The sequence below is a fragment of the Nerophis ophidion genome, linkage group LG03 (assembly GCF_033978795.1).
Source record: "Nerophis ophidion isolate RoL-2023_Sa linkage group LG03, RoL_Noph_v1.0, whole genome shotgun sequence".
NCBI lineage: Eukaryota > Metazoa > Chordata > Actinopteri > Syngnathiformes > Syngnathidae > Nerophis > Nerophis ophidion.
The window spans coordinates 60,378,790-60,401,073 of NC_084613.1; the positions used below are offsets into that span (position 1 = coordinate 60,378,790).

At 39.5% G+C, this 22,284-nt stretch overlaps 1 protein-coding gene across 1 annotated transcript in view; it reads left to right on the plus strand.

The window, feature by feature from the left end:
- Positions 1-22,284, plus strand: part of alk (ALK receptor tyrosine kinase) — a 924,960-nt gene that overhangs the window by 784,961 nt on the left and 117,715 nt on the right. Inside the window, exon 11 of the mRNA XM_061895727.1 lies at positions 12,553-12,672. Coding sequence (XP_061751711.1) covers positions 12,553-12,672 — 120 coding nt within the window. The remainder of the gene's footprint in view (positions 1-12,552; positions 12,673-22,284) is intronic.

A 22,284-nucleotide genomic window follows, 5' to 3' on the forward strand; every position in this document is an offset into this window, starting at 1 on the left:
TGCGTCTGAACCTCGAATTTTATAAGGTAATGATCGGACAATACTTTAGTACACGGGAGTATCGTAACTTTGGAAGCGGTGATACCCCTGACAAGCACTAGGTCTATGGTATTACCGTTGCGATGCGTGGGTTCATTTATTATTTGTGTGAGACCACAGCTATCAATTATAGTCTGGAGCGCTACGCACGGTGGCTCCGATGGGGTATTCATATGGATATTAAAGTCCCCCCTTATGATTATATTATCGGCGTGTGTCACTAGATCAGCAACGAACTCTAAGAATTCATTGATAAAGTCCGAATAGGGCCCTGGGGGGCGGTAGATAACAGCCAGGTGTAGAGGCAGCGGTGTGACAGACTTCATAGTAAGCACCTCAAACGATTTATATTTATTATTTATGTTAGGACTAAGGTTAAAGTTTTCGTTGTATATTAGTGTGACCCCCCTACCCCTTTTAAGCGGATGGGCAATATGCGCATGTGTAAAGTTAGGAGGACATGCCTCATTTAGCGCAAAAAAGTCATTTGGTTTAAGCCAGGTTTCACTGAGACCGATGACGTTAAGATTGTTGTCTCTGATAATATCATTAACTAACAACGTTTTGGGAGACAATGATCTTATGTTTAAAAAACCTATATTATAGGTTGTGGGCTGTTTTAGGGAATTGTTGATCAAATTATCCGTAGTAGCAATATTAATAATGTTGTGTTTATTATGCCCAGTGCATTCAGTATAATTACGACCATATCTAGGAATTGATACGACGGGAATGTTCCGATTGTTTGATTGTTGCTTTGATAAACTGCACGCATCATGGTTAGCCTCCTCAGTAACGGGGATTTTCCGATTGTTTGTTTGTTGCTTTGATAAACTGCACGCATCATAGTTAGCCACCTCAGTAACGGGGATTTTTCGATTGTTTGTTTGTTGCTTTGATAAACTGCACACATCATAGTTAGCCACCTCGGTAAAACACATGTCCAACTCTGAAACACTCAAAGCAGAAAAAACTTGTTCTAATTTAACAGACTCCTTACCCAGACCAGTAGTCTCGCATCTTTCATCTAAATCCGTCTTCAGGATGGAGGGAAGTGGTGTTCTGTGGGGATTAGCCTTCTGCTTTGTTTTAAGCCCCGCTCGGCATCCGCGTTTCCGATCACACCGCTGGCGTCTGCTCCGTAGACGGCCCCCGCTGCTACTAGACTCCGCTGCTTCACAGGCCGCTGGATGTAGCCGCCGACGTATTCCCATGCTAGTTAGCATGTTTAGCACGCCCGCGTCTATCAGTCCAAAACGGCCCGATATGTCCATATCCAGAAGTGTCTGGCGGTCGTACGTGATCACGGAGTGACCACGATGCGAGCCAGCCATGAAGTCTGCAGAACTGTCCGGCATTTCCGCCAAATGTTCCATCTTTAGCAAGAGCACCGCAGTGTCGCAGCCCGTCCGGGCGCCGCCATCTTGCTAATCCTAATTTACTAATTTATGTATTCACTGTTCTGTTACAAACAGAGAATAAAGAAAGGGGATAAAACTGCTATGATATAAAAAGGGGTAGGGTTGAATAATATCTGCTTCTTCCTACTCCTTTTTGGACATGCTATAATGAAACACATGGAAATATGTGACGCATTACTTTGTAATTGTATTGTATGCATGTTCAAAATAAACTGTTAGCTTGATTACATTACGATAGCACGTACAACCATGCATGAAAACACTCCGGTAAGTATGAATCGTTTTAGTTCTATTGTAAAACTTACAAACGTTGTTTGGAGTAATGAATGAAGAAACCATACAAGCAAAAACACACATGGATGACTAGTAGATGGAACAGCACTTGTACTTCCAGTTGTGGTTACTAAACAGAAGCAAATTCTGTAGACATTCCACTCGCAGCAACTGCAGTGAGCAAATTTGGACAAAAGATGGATCCATAGCACAAACAATAACACACTTTTTCAGTCTCAGTGGATGTTTTTTTAAAAGATTGTTGTTAAAAATGCAAAACATTATGGCCGTTAGCAAAGAAAAAATTGTTTTATAAAAGCCGCCAGGTTCAAAGCGTAGGAAAAAAGTAGCGGCTTATAGTCTGGAAAATACGTTATAGAGGTAAAATAAATTTATAGACAATGGGGACGGCGTAGCGCGGTTGGGACAGTGGCCGTGCCAGCAACCTGAGGGTTCCTGGTTCGATCCCCAGCTTCTACCAAACTAGTCGCGTCCGTTGTGTCCTTGAGCAAGACACTTCACCCTTGCTCCTGATGGGTCCTGGTTAGTGCCTTGCATGGCAACTCCCGCCATCAGTGTGTGAATGTGGAAAAAGTGTCGAAGCGCTTTGAGTACCTTGGAGTTAGAAAAGCGCTATTCAAGTATAACCCATTTTCACTTCATTTATTCAGTATGGTGCAATTTGTAAAAATGCACAATACAATTATTTAATTTGGAAGAAAAAACATTTTGGAAGAAAGCACTTCTATATTGAGACTGTTTCCTAGAGAGTTGTACACAGTTATTCCCCTTTCATTTCTGGGTAACCCCACCAGTCCAACATGGCATGCTTCTTGAGGGCTTGGAGTAGCCTACAGCACCTAACTAATGAACAGTGACAGTCCGAGCGGCTGTTTCTCTGCCCTCATGTTCACGGTGCCCTGCTTGCTTTTTTCTCATTGCTGCAGCAACATTCCGTTTCTGTAAATCCAAGCAGTGCTTATCCCACAAGATCCTCATATGCCCAGAATACCAATATAGTAGCTATTTTGCTGTAGATACACAGAAAAATGTTGAATTTGTGTTGAAATAACAGAATGAAGCATCGTATTTCCTGCAGGACAGATAGATGGTGTGTAAAGTGGTTGCACTCACACAACCTATCAAACATTGTGTTCACTAGTATGCCGTACGTCAGTGGTTCGCAACCTTTTTTCTGAGATGTACCCCTTGTGAAATTTTGTTTTTAATTCAAGTACCCCCTAATCAGAGCAAAGCATTTTTGGTTGAAAAAAAAAGAGATAAAGAAGTAAAATACAGCACTATGTCATCAGTTTCTGATTTTTTAAATTGTACAACAGTGCAAAATATTGCTCATTTGTATTTGTCTTTCTTGAACTATTTGGAAAAAAAGATATAAAAATAACAAAAAACTTGTTGAAAAATAAACAAGTGATTCAATTATAAATAAAGATTTCTACACATAGAAGTAATCATCAACTTAAGGTGCCCTCTTTGGGGATTGTAATAGAGATCCATCTGGATTCATGAACTAAATTCTAAACATTTCTTCACAAAAAAATAAATCTTTAACATCAATATGTATGGAACATGTCCACAAAAAATCTAGCTGTCAACACTGAATATTGCATTGTTGCATTTCTTTTCACAGTTTATGAACTTACATTCATAATTTGTTGAAGTATTATTCAATAAATATAAATATAAAGGATTTTTTAATTGTTGCTATTTTTAGAATATTTAAAAAAAAAAATCTCACGTACCCTTGGCATACCTTCAAGTACCCCCAGGGGTACGCGTACCCCCATTTGAGAACCAGTGCTGTATGTGATCCATCAAATCTGCACATAGTCTCAAGCAGCAGAGGTTTAGATGATCATATTAGTTTGATAATTACAGGGCTTGGGAATGAGATATTGATTTTCTGACAGTGCAAGTTGGTAGAAAAAAAGACTTTGAAATCAGCATTGCAATACCATGAAGAACAAGCAGACAGGTTTGGACAAATGTTATCGATATGCAGTTCTTTGCTCTAAGAGCTCATTTTGTGTTTTTGGAAGTTTTTTACCAAGTAATATAAGACACAGTAAGTCGGCGTATTCACCAGTAACAATACAATTACCATGGTGCTCTGTCTAATCTTATGAGCAATTTCAAATTCCAGTTTCTGTCTTAGCACTATGGTAATGTGGTTAGCAGGTCAGCCTAAGAGCTATGGAGGTTATGGGTTCAAATCCGGCTCTGACTATCTCTGTACCTGTTCTTACGCTGCTTTTGTGGGCTTACAAAATAATGTACGCAAATGAAAGAAAATGGGCCCCATTCACGAACCGTTCTTTAGAACAAATTTTGTTCTTAGGCCCACTTACGAAGATTTTAAGGAGATTTCTTTTCTTAGCTGGGATTTGTTCGTAGGTAAGAACAAAACCTAAGAGTGTTCCAGAGCACTCTTAGAGTGGCCTTTTTGTTCTTAAGTGTGACAAGTTCCATTAATTCTAATGTCTAATGTTAAATTAATATCATAGATGGATGGATGGATAGATAGATAGATAGATAGATAGATAGATAGATAGATAGATAGATAGATAGATAGATAGATAGATAGATAGATAGATAGATAGATAGATAGATAGATAGATAGATAGATAGATAGATAAAACAGACAGACATATAGCAAAATACTGTGTGCGCACACACACACTGCAAGATGCCAAGATGCCGCAGATCGTGCCCTGGGGAGGAGCGCATATTTCACGACCACATTGACCTATTTGCCCGAAGTGACAAATATTTATTTGAAAACTTTAAGCTACCGAGCGCTGTCTCCCCTTTCTTAAACTTACAATTTGAACTTATGTATTCCCCCGCGGGATAATACGAGTTTCTCTTCTGTAATCTGTTTGTGTTTTCTCCGTGTGTCTGACGTTTACCTATGCAAATTACGTAATTAAGGGTATTTACATATGCATATTGGGGAAATAAGGGTGTGTTTGTAGGCAAATTATGATAGACACGCACTCGCTAACCATTTGGCATTCAGCAGGTGGGAACAATTTGGTAGTTTAAGAACACGTCATGAAATTGAATAGATTCCTCTTAGGAAATCATTTAGGAAGAAAGACAAGAGGAAAAGTTAGGAACTTTTTGCTGAATGGGGCCCAATAACTCCAACTCTAACTTTTTGATAAAAATCCCCTTGATGTTGCGTTTGGAAACATGTTTGTTGGTCTCATCTGCAGTGATCACAATATTGGGGATGTGAAGCAAATAGAAGGAAACAAACCAGAGTAAAGTTTCAATGATCCAACGCATCCGACACATCTCATTCAGGGCGTTCTGTGTTTGACCACACATACTCGGTGCTCCTCTCTCTTGTAAGTATTTCCTCCATGCAGACACGTCTGCCTCTGTGCTACACTTCAAAACGCACAACACTTCTCCACGGACACGGTGTGTTCACAGGCCATGAGAAAAATGACCATCATAACACACGAACATACACATTAAAACCAGCAGGTAGATACAATATAAATGGCTTTATATAGTTTATTCTTCGTGCAATATTGACTAGTAATGCATTGAAAATTTGGCCGGAAAGAGACGTACTTTAATCACCGGAACAGTGCTCCCGAAACCGATGTTTTGATGACGTAAGCAACACGCACTGGGTTGTTTGGAGTAGAGGCAGTGTGTCCGCGCGCTGTGGATGTACTTTAATATATTTGTTAAGATATATTCACAATTTAAGATGAGACTGGCAATTTTTGATTAGAGAAAGGCTCCCAACAATGCAAGGCAAGTGGGACATCAGGCTCGTCACGGACATGGCGTGACAGAATCTAAACAGAGCCTCATAACACAAGTACAGTCTCCAACAACACCAGACATGCCAGATGTGTTACCAGTCTTTTGCATTAAAGAAAAAGTAACAAAGGGTTAGAAAAATCCCTCTTAAAAAATAAAACAAAAAATCTCAACAAAGTACATTACACAATTAACGATAACAATTTAAGAATAGAATAGAATAATATTATGTAAGAAAAAAACGTATATGGTAATACTGTACTTAATAATAACCGATTAGTTTTAAATGTATATTTACAATTTTTTGCCTTTTTAAAGAATATATGCATCATAGCAAATCATGCGAGGACATCATATTAACCACATCCCTAACCACCCCCCCACACTGCCACAGGTATGTTGGCAATTTAGGGGAAACCTTGACATTAACACAATAAAAATGTCTTACATTACAATCATGCTTTTTCAAAGATGTTTTGTAATGTTATTTTGTGATATTTGCACTTAAAGAAATGCTGGTACATCGGTTTAAGAATATGGGGGCGGTTGGGTTGTTGGAGTATATAACATGTTCTTGTCGAGTCTTCAGTTACAGAATGATTAGTAGGCTCAATATTATATTTTATTTCTAGAGAAGGTTAAAAAATTGTCATGCAGGAATAGGAAGACCATTAACTTGTACAACATATAATGTACAGAACATCAGAAGCATTTATTCCGGTAGAAATATAACATTTTACAGCTGGGACACCCTATTATTGATGATTAATTTACCTATTTGCGATTAATTGCAATCAATTTTGAGTTAACTATGATCAAGATGTGATTAATTGTGATAGATATTTTAATTGTTTGACAGCCCTACTATATATGTATGTATATATTTATGCACCTATATATATATGTGTGTGTGTATATATATATATGTATATGTATATATATATATATATATATATATATATATATATATATATATATGTATGTATGTGTGTAAATGTATAATTTATATATAAATATAAACACACACAGCATAGATATACTGTATATAAATATATGTATGTATACTGTATATAGCATGTAGAATGATATTTTATTTATTTGTTTTTAACAAGACACTGAGTTTGTCTGTGTCTGATGTTTTTTGATACGATATTTTAGGTGTAAATAAAAAGTGTCACGCTTTCTGCTGTTTTTGTGGTTGGTTCCCTTTTTCAATGACCACTTTAAACATGTGAAGGTTGTTCAGTATCATTGAAAGAAATTCTTAAAATGCCGTAGAAAAGGGTAAAAGCTAAACACAATACAAACTCACAATATGACAGATAGAATGCAAAAATATTATGACCGACCACATCAAATAACTGAATGAAATTGTAAGGCCTTTTCGCTCAATAAAAGAATGCACATGAAAATAAACAATGTGGGGTTTATTTTAATCAACAATGAATGATAAAACACTGAATATTAAGAACAAATGAAGGCCTCTCCTCTTTACTTCCCTGAGGACCATCTCAAGAGCAACCTTTTACAATAAAGCAAAATGCAACAAATATGCAACAAACACGGCGAAACATGAACACAAAGGACAAAATACATCCACACCCATATAGTAATAAGCCATATCGTATCACTTTTCTGCAGAACAGAACTTTGTTGTAGAAATCTGCGTCCATGTCCCCTCCCTGACACGTCTCAGACTGGCTGCTGTAAACAAACCCCGCCCAGTCTGCTTCTCGCCTCATCTGCTTGGAGCTAATGTGACGTAGATTACCGTAATTACCCATATATATCAGTCAGAAGTGCAGATTCCAACCATTGGAATACTCTCTATAGCTCAAGACTTAATTTGAAAAATGCACTGCACATCATATTGGCGGCTCCAGTTTCGATGGAAAGGGTGTAAAAATATAATTTGGAGACGTCCAGGTTTAATCGTTTTAATTTGCCCATATCTGCCCTAAATGTATGTCTGCTCTTAGACATATTGTACTGGAAACACATTTTGTTGTACTTTTAAGTGTAATGGCAATAGACTTACATTTCTTTCCTGTCAGAGCAGAGAGGAGACGCACAGCCACTCTGTGCAAAACTGCCACCATTCCTGCCGTGGTTTAAAGTGTGAGATTAATGTACAAAACCCAATACCAGTGAAGTTGGCACGTTGTGTAATCCGTAAATAAATAAAAAATACAATGATTTGCAAATCCTTTTCAACTTATATTCAATTGAATAGACTGCAAAAACAAGATATTTAACGTTCGAGAAACTTTTTTTTTTTTTTTTTTGGCAAATAATCATTAACTGAGAATTTATTGGCAGCAACACATTGCAAAAAAGTTGTCAAGGTTATTTTTACCACTATGTTACATGGCCTATCCTTTAAACAACACTCAGTGAATATTTGGGAACTAAGGAAACCATCCATCCATCCATCCATCCATCTTCTTCCGCTTATCCGAGGTCGGGTCGTGGGGACAACAGCCTAAGCAGGGAAACCCAGACTTCCCTCTCCCCAGCCACTTCGTCTAGCTCTTCCCGGGGGATCCCGAGGCGTTCCCAGGCCAGCCGGGAGACATAGTCTTCCCAACGTGTCCTGGGTCTTCCCCGTGGCCTCCTACCGGTTGGTTGTGCCCTAAACACCTCCCTAAGGAGGCGTTCGGGTGGCATCCTGACCAGATGCCCGAACCACCTCATCTGGCTCCTCTCGATGTGAAGGAGCAGCGGCTTTACTTTGAGTCCCTCCCGGATGGCAGAGCTTCTCACTCTATCTCTAAGGGAGAGCCCCGCCACACGGCGGGGGAAACTCATTTTGGCCGCTTGTACCCGTGATCTTATCCTTTCGGTCATGACCGAAAGCTCATGACCATAGGTGAGGATGGGAACGTAGATCGACCGGTAAATTGAGAGCTTTGCCTTCCGGGTCAGCTCCTTCTTCACCACAACGGATCGGTACAACGTCCGCATTACTGAAGACGCCGCACCGATCCGCCTGTCGATCTCACGATCCACTCTTCCCCCACTCGTGAACAAGACTCCTAGTTACTTGAACTGCTCCACTTGGGGCAGGGTCTCCTCCCCAACCCGGAGATGGCATTCCACTCTTTTTCGGGCGAGAACCATGGACTCGGAACTAAGGGGACCAATTTTTGAAACTTTTCAGGTGGAATTCTTTCCCATTCTTGCTTGATGTACAGCTTAAGTTGTTCAACAGTCCGGGGTCTCCCTTGTGGTATTTTAGGCTTCATATCACGCCAACCATTTTCAATGAGAGACAGGTCTGGACTACAGGCAGGCCAGTCTAGTACCTGCTCTCTTTTACTATAAAGCCACGCTGTTGTAACACGTGGCTTGGCATTGTCTTGCTAAATTAATAACGTTGCTTGGATGGCAGCATATGTTGCTCCAAAACATGTGTGTACCTTTCAGCATTAATAGTGCCTTCACAGATGTGTAAGTTACCCATGCATTGGGCACCAATACACCCCCATACCATCACAGTTGCACCTATAACAATCCGGATGTTTTTTTTCCTCTTTGTTCCGGAGGACACAATGTCCACAGTTATCAAAAACAATTTGAAATGTGGACTCGTCAGACCACAGAACACTTTTACACTTTGTATCAGTCCAGCTGGCGGCATTTGTGGGTATTGTTGATAAATGGCTTTCATAGTTGAGTTTTAACTTGCACTTACAGATGTAGCGACCAACTGTAGTTACTGACGGTGGTTTTCTGAAGTGTTTCTGAGCCCACGTGGTGATATCCTTTACACACTGATGCACACTTTTTGATGCAGTACGTTTAAATTGTTTTCCTGTTTGATGTAAATAGGCAATTTCTAAAAGGATTCAAATGTTTCTTTTGAAAATGTACACTGTTTTATGTATATCTTAAAGACAAAACATTGCCGCTATTTTATTTTTTCAGGCACGGTCGAAGTTATAAACTTCATAAACAGTTTATAGATCTGCTTGGGTACACCTGCCCACTCTTGGATCGATACAGAGCTGCATCAAAATAAGTTGCTTTTACCAGCATTCATGTCGATATATGTCACACGTCGGTGTTTTTATGCAAATGATTAGATTAAAATGATACTTTATCCTACCTTATCCTGTGTTTCTTCAAACCAAGTAGTAATGTTGCAATGGTGTTTACTTTTTATGCCTTAGTTAAGTGGCTACTCCAATTTTGTAGTAGCCCAAATGTTGTGGGCAAATAGACACAGAATTATTTACTTTACAGTATTTATTTTATAGACATAGATCAGGCAGGAGAGCATGAAACAAGAAGGAATACTGAAGCTTCAGGGGCAGCAGTCTCGCCCAATAAAGAGGGAGGAGGCTTACCTCAACATGACCACATATGTACACCCACCTCACAGTGACATCACAACGCAGCCAATCTTTAAAGAAAGACTGCAGGCAGAGGCATCCAAAACTGAGTGCAAGCTCACACCAAAATGCATGAACATTATGAGTTGACGCTTTGGCATTGTTTAACACGAGTATTCAACATTGTCTCAACATTTACAGTCGTGGTCAAAAGTTTATATACACTTGTAAAGAACATAATGGCCTTCCCAAAGTCCTTACTTAAAGGGGAACATTATCACAATTTCAGAAGGGTTAAAACCAATAAAAATCAGTTCCCAGTGGCTTATTTTATTTTTCAAAGTTTTTTTTTTAAATTTTACCCATCCCAGAATATGCCTAAAAAAAGCTTTAAAGTGCCTGATTTTCGTTATCTGTGAATCCACCGTCCATTTTCCTGTGACGTCATCCAGTGATCCCAATACAAACAAATGGTGAATAGCACAGCAAGATATAGCGACATTAGTTAGGATTCAGACTCGGATTTCAGCGGCTTAAGCGATTCAACAGAATACGCATGTATTAAAACGGATGGTTGGAGTATGGAAGCAGATAGCGGAAACAAAATTGAAGAAGAAACTGAAGCTATTGAGCGAATAGCTATTGACGCTATTCGGCCATGTCTGCCTTAGCATCGCCGGTAAAATGTGTAGACCAAACGTTCGGGACTTTCGCATTTTGTGACACTGGATCAACTTAAATCAGTCGATTGGTAAGTGTTTGTTTGGCATTACATGTGGGTGAAGGGAAATGCCAGATGCAAATATAGCTACAAATATAGCTAGCCTAAATAGCATGTTAGCATTGATTATCTGGCAGTCATGCCGCGACCAAATATGTCTGATTAGCACATAAGTCAATAACATCAACACAACTCACCTTTGTGATTTCGTTAACTTTATTGTTGGAAATGCATCTGCAGGTTATCCATACATCTCTGTGCCATGTTTGCCTTAGCATCGCCGGTGAAATGTGCAGACACTCCAGCACATTCAATGGGGGTCTGGCGGCATATTTCTTTGACTTTATCGTTGGAAATGAATCTGCTTTGAGTGTCGCAGGATATCCACATAATCTTGCCATCTCTGTAGTAGCATAGCTTTCGTCGGTAAAGTGTGCAGAACAAACGAGTGACCATTTCGTCGGCTTTCCCCACACCCTCGTATTTTGAACAAATTACATCCAATTTCTTGCCACTTTCGCATCTTTGGGCAAAGTGGTGCAACTTGAATCCCTCCCTGTTAGTGTTGTTACACCCTCCGACAACACACCGACAAGGCATGATGTCTCCAAGGTTCCAGAAAATTGTCGAAAAAACGGAAAATAACAGAGCTGAGACCCGGTGTTTGTAATGTGTTTGAGGAAATGGCGGCTTTATTACCTAGGTGACGTCACGTTCTGACGTCATCGCCCCGAGAATGATAAATAGAAAGGCGTTTAAATTCGCTGAAATTCACCCATTTAGAGTTCGGAAATCGGTTAAAAAAATATATGGTCTTTTTTCTGCAACATCAAGGTATATATTGACGCTTACATAGGTCTGGTGATAATGTTCCCCTTTAAATGCGTGGACAATGCTGAATAAACAAGTCCATGTCAGAAAACCAACAAATCTAGCTCAACTGCATCAATTTTATCAAGATCTGTGGTAAAAAATTGAACCAGAAGCTTGCCAGAAGCTTGTAGATGGCTACCAAAAGCGCCTTATTGCAGTGAAACTTGGCAAGGGATATGTAACCAAATATTAACATTGCTGTATGTATACTTTTGACACAAGAGATTTGGTCACATTTTCAATAGACCCATAAACGAACCAAACTTCATGAATGTTTTTTGTGACAAACAAGTATGTGCTCCAATCACTCTATCACAAAAAAATAAGCGTTGTAGAAATTATTGGAAGACAGCCATGACATTATGTTTTTTACAAGTGTATGTCAACTTTTGACCACGACTGTATAAGTCAGAAAAGGCAAAAATCCTCACCTGCCTCTCAATTTGTCAATAAATGTACATATAGAATCCAACCTAATTGAGTATACCATACGTGCGACTGCACACTTAGTCACACACTCGCTTCAGGTTGAATAGTTCCAGCCATGATTGAACAAAGTGTTGTTTTGTGACTGGAATGAACACTAGCATTTTAAATAACCTCCCATCACACACAAGCTGTTTGAGGTTTGAACGTGATTATGAGGCTGATGTTGTGCCATGCCAGCTGCAGATAGAAATGCACAAATGTCATTCCTGAGAGTGATTCATTGATACAGGCTTAACTAAACAACCATGAAGACTCCTTTCTTCTCCACACTCAGACGTACAGAATAAGACCGACTCTTCACCGTTTTCCAGGTCAGCCCTCCAACCATGCAACTCAAATTATTCACCCCCGCTTCAACATCTTTGGGAGTTAAAGGTTCCTCCATCTTGTGCAGTAAATAGCCAATCAGGCAGAGTTTTTGCTGGATGAGATCAAGGTACCAGCGAACATATCATCTCAGCCCTGCAAATGTATTTGTGGCTCGGGGCTTAATGGATTTCTTCTAAAAAAAAATTGCCTTCTTATTCATATCTTTCAGACTGATGAACAAGGGGTAAGAAATGCAAGCTTTTTCATTAAATGTTATATTTCATTACAGCAAATGGAGAATTTCCACCGGTGGCCAGCAGCACAACAAGGTTGGCCCTTGGACCACCATTCACTACCACGCCTCCATCCATCGGGATCCCACTGATGAACTCCCACACCACTGATTACTGTAAGTGTGAATTTGCTCAAGGGATGGATGTTTTCCCGCCTGAAAGAAGCTATGTCCCAGGATGCATTCTCTGCGGTGTTTCTTCCTTTGTCATTATTTGACTCTGCATCTGCCTCCTACGCTCACACATGCATGCGCGGATTCACAATTGCCCAAAATGCACCGGGTTAGACGTGATATGTGGTAAAGTAAGTGCGCTCCCACCCACCGGTTGGCATCACGCCCCGACAGCATGGGTCCTGCAGATATCTCTTTTGGCAATAAATGGAGCAGGACGGGCAGTTACGAAGTGTAAAATCATTCAATTTGTCTCCTGAGAATGTCAATGGAGACAGTTACACGGACTTGACATTTTCCCACTCACGCTCTCTTACTTCCTTCCTTCAGGAGGGCAACAATATTGGAAGTCATAAATTTGTGTTAGTCATATCAAACCTGCTCTAAAACACATTACCTCAGTCAGTACTTTGAAGTGCTTCAGCTACACGTGCTGGACTTGCTGAAAAAGTGAGTTGTTACTCGTCTCCTGTTATACTGGAGAGGAAATCTTTTTTTATAGCCTTGGGTAGTAAACATGTTTCTCTGAAATCATTTAACACTAAGCGTCTTGCACTTAAATAAATGTGAAGTGGTTCTAAGTGTTGTGGTTAGGGATACGGTTTTCTTTTCAGTGCAACTCATCTATCTATCCATCTCTTCGTCCGTCCATCTTTATAATCGATTTTCTCTCTCTGGCAGAATGCGTTAATACCATCCATGCCCTGTTAAAGCCCAGAAAATTGATTTTGCTGTGTACAGAGGCTTCAATTTCAGGCTGGTTTGACAAATCACACCAACCCTCCTTGCCTATTAAAAATGCTCTTCAATGTCAACTTTCTCTTGAAAATGGTTATCGCACATTCACACAAATACTGTTGAATAGATAGAACTACAACAAAATATATCAACATCTCACTTACAAAAATAGAATAGCACAGTGTTGAGGTAGTATTTAGTATGCAGTTTTAATAAAGCAGGATCTCCACTAAAGACTGTTCTGAGGTAAGAGCTCTCTCTCCACTAATTGCTATGCTTGAGGTTGCAATTTGAGAGTCCGCGGCGTAGCAAATAACACAGTGAACCCTGTAATGTAAAAGCAAAAAGAGTCGATAATAGCAGCCAGGGACGTTAAAATAATGTCAAAACAGCAGATATCCATGAAAATAAACAGGACCTGATGGTGTGTTTGACGTAGGAACAGCTGTTATGAAATACTGTAGTCCAGTGGTTCTCAAATGGAGGTACGTTTACCCCTGGGGGTACTTGAAGGTATGCCAAGGGGTACGTGAGATTTTTAAAAAATATTCTAAAAATAGCAACAATTCAAAAATCCTTTATAAATATATTTATTGAATAATACTTCATCAAAATATGAATGTAAGTTCATAAACCGTGAAAAGAAATGCAACAATGCAATATTCAGTGTTGACAGCTAGATTTTTTTGTGGACATGTTCCATAAATATTGATGCTAAAGATTTCTTTTTTTGTGAAGAAATGTTTAGAATTAAGTTCATGAATCCAGATGGATCTCTATTACAATCCCCAAAGAAAGCACTTTAAGTAAATGATTACTTCTACATGTCGAAATCTTTATCTATAATTGAATCAGTTGTTTATTTTTCAACAAGTTTTTAGGTATTTTTATATCTTTTTTCCGAATAGTTCAAGAAAGACCACTACAAATGAGCAATATTTTGCACTGTTGTACAATTTAATAAATCAGAAACTGACGACATAGTGCTGTATTTTAATTCTTTATCTCTTTTTTTCAACCAAAAATGCTTTGTTCTGATTAAGGGGTACTTGAATTAAAAAAATGTTAACAGGGTGTACATCACTGAAAAAAGGTTGAGAACCACTGCTGGTGAAGACCACTCTGCAAGGTAAATGCTTTACATTATTAGTACATTACTTCATATAACTACTGTAGTTGTTTGGACAACGTTTTTCATACAATGTTTGTGATGTACAGGAGTGGTTTTCTTTTAAAAAGTTATATTACATGTAAAAGGTTCTTTTTTTGGGGTGGGGGGGCAAGCATGGCTTAAATTGGTATAAAGTATCCGTATAATGAAAAAACAAGCTGATTTTATATGCTGAATTTTGTTTTATGGTTTTCCTTCAGCAGTGGTTCTTAAACTTTTTTCACTAAGTACCACATCAGAAAACACTTGGCTCTCCAACTACCACCATTGTGACCAACTTTATAATACAGTAGCATTGTAGGCCTAAGTATTGATGAAAACCAAGGCAGCTGTTTTATTTAACAATTATATTTAATATGTTTCGTGACTGATACATTACAAACAGTTTCAACAGTAACATTGGGTTTGAATATTTAGTTAAGTGATTATTTGGCACACCACTAGATGGAACCCAGAATCCCTAGTGGTACTTGTACCGCAGTTTGAGAATCACTGCATTAAACCGTATCTTGTATTCCCAATCCGCAAAGTATGTGAAAATACTGTCTAAACATCACTGAATGCCACAATTTCAGACGGTCATTTTGAATATTCTGCTCTGAATGTCTTCAGCAATTCCCTTAGATTCGGGTCGAATGACATCACAAGGGGAACGCATCTGCACTCTGTCCATATCAGCGGATCAGTGATACTGTAAATACGCAAACATTGGAAAAACGTGCTGTTTATCATTCACAACCCCTATGCATTCGAGTCCTCTATTCCGCCTACAAAATCTTCTAACTAACCATCCAAAATCCGCCAACAATACTCTATTTACATATCGTGACCTGACTATTAACCAAGTATTATCTATACACCTGTATAGCAGTATAGCAGTGATTCTCAAACTGTGGTATGCGTATCGCTAGTGGTATGTGGGCTCCTTTTGGTGGTACGCCAAATAATCAATTAAAGTTTGCACGTTATAGTACATGCAAACCTTTAGTAAATTAGGTCTAGAGTCTACAACGCCCTTCCTATCCAAAGTACGAAATTTTTCTTTCGACATTGATAGCTGCAAACCCTGCGTAAAAAACAGCACTCAACACAGACAACATGATGTCATCAAAACTCACCTTAAGCATTTCCACACAGAGCACCAACACAGATGAGGTAATAGAAGAAATCTAAACGTATAATACAAACCCTGTTTCCATATGAGTTGGGAAATTGTGTTGGATGTAAATATAAACGGAATGCAATGGTTTGCAAATCATTTACAACCCATATTCAGTTGAATATGCTACAAAGACAACATATTTGATGTTCAAACTGATAAAAACTTTTTTTTTTTGCAAATAATCATTAACTTTAGAATTTGATGCCAGCAACACGTGGCAAATAAGTTGGTAAAGGTGGCAATAAATACTGATAAAGTTGAGGAATGCTCATCAAACACTTATCTTGAACATCCCACAGTTGTGCTGGCTATTTGGGAACAGGTGGGTGCCATGATTGGGTATAAAAGCAGCTTCCATGAAATGCTGAGTAATTCACAAACAAGGATGGGGCGAGCTGTCGTATTTTACGCTTCATAATTCGCCACACATTTTCGATGGGAGACAGGTCTGGACTGCAGGCGGGCCAGGAAATTACCCGCACTCTTCCACTACAAAACCACGCTGTTATAACATGTGGCTTGGCATTGTTTTGCTGAAATAAGCAGGGGTGTCCATGATAACGTTGCTTGGATGACAACATATGTTGCTCCAAAACCTGTATGGACCTTTCAGCATTAATGGTGCCTTCACAGATGTGTAAGTTAGCCATGCCTTGGCCACCAATGCACCCACATACCATCACAAATGCTGGCTTTTGAACTTTGCGCCTACAACAATCCGAATGGTTATTTTTTGGAGGACACCAGTCCTCTGTTTCCAAATATAATTTGAAATGTGGACTCGTCAGACCACAGAACACCTTTCCACTTTGCCTCAGTCCATCTTAGGTGAGCTCGGGCCCAGCGAAGCCAGCGGCGTTCCTTGGTGTTGTTGATAAATGGCTTTGGCTTTGCCTAGTAGAGTTTTAACTAGCACTTACAGATGTAGCGACCAACTGTAGTTACTGACAGTGGTTTTATGGAGTGTTCCTGAGCCCATGGGGTGATATCCTTTACACACTGATGTCGGTTTTTGATGCAGTAACGCCTGAGGGATCAAAAGTCTGTAATATCATAGCTTACGTGCAGTGATTTCTCCAGATTCTCTGAACCTTTTGATAATTTTACAGACCGTAGATGGTAAAATCCCTAAATTCCTTGCAATTGCTTGTTGAGAAATGTTGTTCTAAAACTGTTCGACAGTTTGCTTAAAAAGTGGTGACCCCTCGCCCCATCCTTGTTTGTAAATTACTTAGCATTTCATGGAAGCTGCTTTCAAACCCAATCATGGCACCCACCTGTTCCCAATTAGCATGCACACCTGTGGGATGTTCCATATAAGTGTTTGATGAGCATTCCTCAACTTTATCAGTATTTATTACCACCTTTCCCAACTTCTTTGTCACATGTTGCAGGCATCAAATTCTAAAGTTAATGAAAATTTGAAAAAAAATGTTTATCAGTTTGAACATCAAATATGTTGTCTTTGTAGCATATTCAACTGAATATGGGTTGAAAATGATTTGCAAATCATTGTATTCCGTTTATATTTACATCTAACACAATTTCCCAACTCATATGGAAACAGGGTTTGTAAATCAATGTGTGGCAACATGAGAGAAAGTTATGTACAAGTTTCACTTCTGCATCTCATTAAACATATCTGTGATGCGTTCAAAAACCCCTCAAACAGAGGTGTCACTTATTTTAAAGAAGACTTAACTCCTAGGCCATGTTATATTGAATATGTATGCTATTTTAAAAAAAAATAATAATAATAATTCAAAACAAAGTCCCATAATTTAGAGAGTTTATCTAAATATGTTTTAAATATGTCAATCTCATATTTAAAAAGTCATGAGCATGATCTTCTATTTCTAGCCTGGAACACGCCTCTGAGAGGCTGGGGAAGCTGGAGGTTGAGTATGTTTCCATCAAGCAGAAGATGCAGGCGTGCACAGATACTAACACACCCTTTTAGTGATTTCATCATGGAAGAGTAGATGAGGGTTCCAGTAACAACCAGTGTAACGCTGGTGAATTCAATTTCCAGGAGGGTTAAGGCACTGCTCGATAACGATGATGCACTGCTCATACTAAAAATATTGACATTTTGGACACAATGTTGACATGGTCTCCATGAGGTGCACTCACTTACAGCCAGGTTAATAAATATTGGGTTATTGACACAATTATAGTATTTTTGGCTCAAACGTACACGATGTGCTTTCACTGCAGACTGTCCACTTTAATTTGAGGGTATTTAAATCTAAATCAACTGTTGGAATTACAACAGTTTATGTGCCTCACATTTTTAGGAGACCAAAAGTAATGGGATACATTATTGTAGCACAATAGTACCCACCTCTGGTCATAAGGTATATGTTTTTCATATCTACCGTTTTTAGTAATTTCATACAATCAAGCCTTTTCTAACATTATACACTCTAAAACATTAGGTAGTGTTATTATTCACTGCCCGGATCATGTTCTGTTTGGTTTTTGGACTCCCTCAGTTCCTGTTTTGTGCACCCCTGGGTTGTGTTTTCTGTTACTATGTGTGCTTATTGTCTTCACCTGTCTCTGATTGGTGTTTGGGACGCTCACCTATTTACCGAGCACTGATCAGAGTGCTATTTAATACTGCCTTTGCCGGTCAGTCAGTCTGGCTTCCTAATTTTCTACAAGCAACACTTAAGAACGGTTTGATTCCTGTTTTTGTATATTAACTTCCACGCTGAGCTCATTTTGTTTGCTAGCTCCCACGCTAGCCCCCTTAGCTTTTGCCTTCCGTGCTATGAGCACATTTTTGTTTGATCCGGCCTGATTTATTGCTTGAATAAATAATTTCCTATCTGCACACTGTGTCCGAAGTCCGTCTGCTTCTTGGGAGAACAACCCTGCATCAATATGTGACCCGGTCGTTACGAGGTACTATGATTCGTGTTGATTTTGTAACAGATTAATATCGATATCATCCTATACTCAAGTCAATATCGGTATAAAAAGTTGTATCAGGGTACGCCCTGTCATTGATTAACATTCCACTTGCGTATCATTCCACTTCTTTGCCATAAAAATGCCCTTTTCTTTTTTTTTTTGCAGTTTGCTTCGGGTCATTGTCCATCTGCGCTTACAATGAGAGAGCATATGAAATATTTGGCCGAATATGAGCAGATACTTTACAATTCAGAATGTATCCTGCTGCTTTTGCCAGCAGTACATTGTCAATAAATACAAAGGAACCACCACGCATTACTGATGAGGTGACAATGTTTTGGAACATAAACAGTTGCCTTAAATAATCCAAAGAGGTTCATTAGGTCTTCAAAAAATTATGAATAACAAGCTTCTGTTGCCTTTATTCTTTGTACTCTCCTTATTGATCCAGTACAAGTTGATCTTTGTTTCATGTTTCTCAAGACCATAAAAAGGCTCTTTTAAATATTGTTTAGTGTTTGTGGGGCTGACCAATGGGGTTAACATATTGTGGTATTCACTCTGATGAAATATTCTCTTGACTGTTGACTGTTGACCGGCCGTGCCAGCAATCTGAGGGTTACTGGTTCAATCCCCACCTTCTACAGTACCATCTTAGTCACGCCCATTGTGTCCTTGGGCAAGACACGTCACCCTTGCTCCTGATGGGTCCTGGTTAGCGCTTTGCATGGCAGCTCCCGCCATCAGTGTGTGAATGTGTGTGTGAATGGGTGAATGTGGAAATACTGTCAAAGCGCTTTGGCCTCCTTAAAAAGGGGTAGAAAAGCGCTATACAACCATTTATTTTACCATTTTGACAACATACAGTATGTACTGGCATCCTGGAGAGTGTTGGTGATCTAAACAGGCATTGTAGAGGTTTTCTCTTCACCAGGGTAATACTTCTTTGGGCATCCATCACTTGGTTTCTGTTGTCTTCCAGATCTTTTGATGTTGCTGAGCTCACCCGTGCGTTTTTCTTTTTGAGAATGTTCCAAACAGTTGATTTGGCCACACCTGATTTTTTTGATTATTTCTGTAATTGGTATGTTTTGATTTTTACGCCGAATAATGATGAGGTTTACTGAGACTAACAGCTCTTTGTACCTTGCATTGAGAGTTGACAGAAACAGATTCCTAATGCAAAAATCACACTTCAAAATAATTGTAGACCTCCTCTTCTAAATGGATTCTGGGAAAATATCGCATTAATTGTGGCCCCTTTAAAAAATGGAAGGCTCATACCGTATACAAACTGTTGTAATTCCTACAGTGTTTACCTGATTTAGATGTAAAGACCCTCAAATTGAAAGCTGAAAGTCTGCAGTTAAAGCACACCTTGTTTCCTTTCAAATCCTTGGTGGTGGTGAATAGAGCCAACAACATTAGACCTGTCTCACCTTTGTGTCGATTTTTTATGGATCGGACTGTATATTGCCAGCTATTTAGGAAATACTGGTGGCATTATTTTCAGAGTACAGTAAATCCATACTGCTTTCCATAAAAGCATAATATTACAAATGTGACGATAGCACATAACGGCTGTTGCCGTTGTCCAAGGTTACAGAGAAGGCAAGCAACGTTCTGACTGAAGTAAATTTAAATAGGTACCAGTCAGTATAACAGGCCTGGGCAATTATTTTGACTCGGGGGGCCAAATTTGTAGAAAAAAAAGGTGCCTGGGGGCCGGTATATTTGATTTTTAGGAAGACTAATACAAAACCCCACAATAATGTCTGATTGAATGCTAAAAACGTTAAGACAGACCACCTTAAAAAACGGAATGGAATTTTAATTTTTTTTTACTGAATGAGACACTCAGAATGTACAAGTGTGAAATTATTAACATCCATCCATCCATTTTTCTACTGCTTATTCCCTTTTTGGGGTCGCGGGGGGAGCTGGCGCCTATCTCAGCTACAATCGGGCGGAAGGCGGGGTACACCCTGGACAAGTCGCCAACTCATCACAGGGCCAACACAGATAGACAGACAACATTCACACTCACGTTCACACACTAGGGCCAATTTAGTGTTGCCAATCAACCTATCCCCAGGTGCATGTCTTTGGAGGTGGAAGGAAGCCGGAGTACCCGGAAGAACCCACGCATTCACGGGGAGAACATGCAAACTCCACGCAGAAAGATCCCGAGCCTGGATTTGAACCCAGGACGGCAGGAACTTCGTATTGTGAGGCAGACGCACTAACTCCTCTGCCACCGTGAAGCCAAATTATTAACATATTACCATAAAATATTAAATAATAGTATTTATTTCATTCGCGGAAGAGACGCATAAAATGTCAGCAATTGTCACACACGTCAACTAATAAGAATTCGGCGGGGGAGGGTCATGGCAGAGTGCATCGCGGGTCATGGGATGCTAAATGCTATATGCTACTGCCGTAGCTATTAAAATTGATCATCTCATCGTTGGCGGTAACTTATAAAAACTAAGAAGGGCTAAACAAAAATTGCACCGAAAAGGAAATCAAGTACTGCAGATTACAAGCTGGACGTAGTGAAATATGCAGCAGAAAACAACAAGAGGAAGCGGCGCATACCTTTGGAGTTGGCAGAGTTGTTTAGAAGCGACATCGAGGAAGATGATTTCATCGGATTTATCGATTAGGAGTGACAGATTGTTTGGTAAACGTATAGCATGTTCTATATGTTATAGTTATATGAATATGTTACGTTAACATACCAGGCACGTTCTCAGTTGGTTATTTATGTGTCATATAACGTACACTTATTCAGCCTGTTGTTCACTATTCTTTATTTATTTTAAATTGCCTTTCAAATGTCTATTCTTGGTGTTGGATTTTATCAAATAAATTTCCCCCAAAAATGCGACTTATACTCCAGTGCGACGTATATATGTTTTTTTCCTTCTTTATTATGCATTTTTGGCCGGTGCGACGTATAGTCCGGAGTGACTTATAATCCGAAAAATACGGCATCCATCCATACATTTTCTACCACTTGTCCCTTTCGGGGTTGCGGGGGGCGCTGCAGCCTATCTCAGCTGCATTCGGGCGGAAGGCGGCGTACACCCTGGACAAGTCGCCACCTCATCGCAGGGCCAACACAGATAGACAGACAACATTCACACTCACATTCACACACTAGGGCCAATTTAGTGTTGCCAATCAACCTATCCCCAGGTGCATGTCTTTGGAGGTGGGAGGAAGCCGGAGTACCCGGAGGGAACCCACGCAGTCAGGGGCAGAATATGCAAACTCCACACAGGAAGATCTCAAACCCAGAATTGAACTCAGGACTACTCAGGAACTTCGTATTGTGAGGCACATGCACTAACTTCCTATTACCACCGTGCTGCCAGAAATTGAATATTTCAAATAATTTTTTTGGATAAGTAAAAAAATGACTTTCACAAAATAGTTGAAATCATTGATCAGTGCAAGTGAATTGTCTTCCTGCACGCAAGCCAAGTCGCTTTGCAATTTTCAGTCTGTTGAACAGGCTGAGATAAGTCAGGACGAGAGCCAAATTGCAATATGCTAA